Genomic DNA, 475 nt, shown 5'->3' on the forward strand with positions numbered 1-475 from the left:
GTCGCTGGGGCTGAACTCCTGCAGCTCCACCTGCTCCATGTCGTCCGAGACGGCCACCTGCTGCCGCGGAGGGAGCAAGGCCTCCAGCTGGGGCAGCTTGTCCAGGGGGAGCCAGAGCTTCTCTGGGAAGACCACCTGGACGGAGGGAGACGGGGGTGTGGCTTCCGTCCGGCTCAGCCCCTGCCGTGTCCCAGAGAGCGGGCGCGGGCACTTACTAGGAACTGGACCACCAGGCTGCCTCTCTCCAGGGGCGCCTTGTAGATGGGCATCCCCTCGTTGCGCACGCACTTCAGGTCCCCGTGCTTGATCACCTCACCTGCGGGAAAGGCTCGTCAGGAAACGGGTGGCGGAGCTTTTAAACGCATCAATGTCCAAGTCCACGGTGACTCTCAACTTCGATGAGTCAGGTCACTACCTCCCGTAGCACAAGCAGCCTTACGGGCGAAAGCAGCCGCGCGGCCAGGGGTCGGGACCA

At 64.6% G+C, this 475-nt stretch overlaps 1 protein-coding gene across 1 annotated transcript in view; it reads right to left on the bottom strand.

Annotated features, from left to right (window-relative positions):
* DNAJA4 (DnaJ (Hsp40) homolog, subfamily A, member 4) overlaps positions 1 to 475 on the bottom strand; it is a gene marked incomplete at its 3' end in the record, with an annotated part of 12,423 nt that continues 11,948 nt past the window's right edge. The window contains exons 5-6 of the mRNA XM_014546256.1: positions 216 to 316; positions 1 to 135 (exon numbers count right to left, since the gene is read on the bottom strand). Coding sequence (XP_014401742.1) covers positions 1 to 135; positions 216 to 316 — 236 coding nt within the window. The remainder of the gene's footprint in view (positions 136 to 215; positions 317 to 475) is intronic.

This window comes from Myotis brandtii, unplaced genomic scaffold, assembly GCF_000412655.1.
Source record: "Myotis brandtii unplaced genomic scaffold, ASM41265v1 scaffold439, whole genome shotgun sequence".
NCBI classification, from domain to species: Eukaryota; Metazoa; Chordata; class Mammalia; order Chiroptera; family Vespertilionidae; genus Myotis; species Myotis brandtii.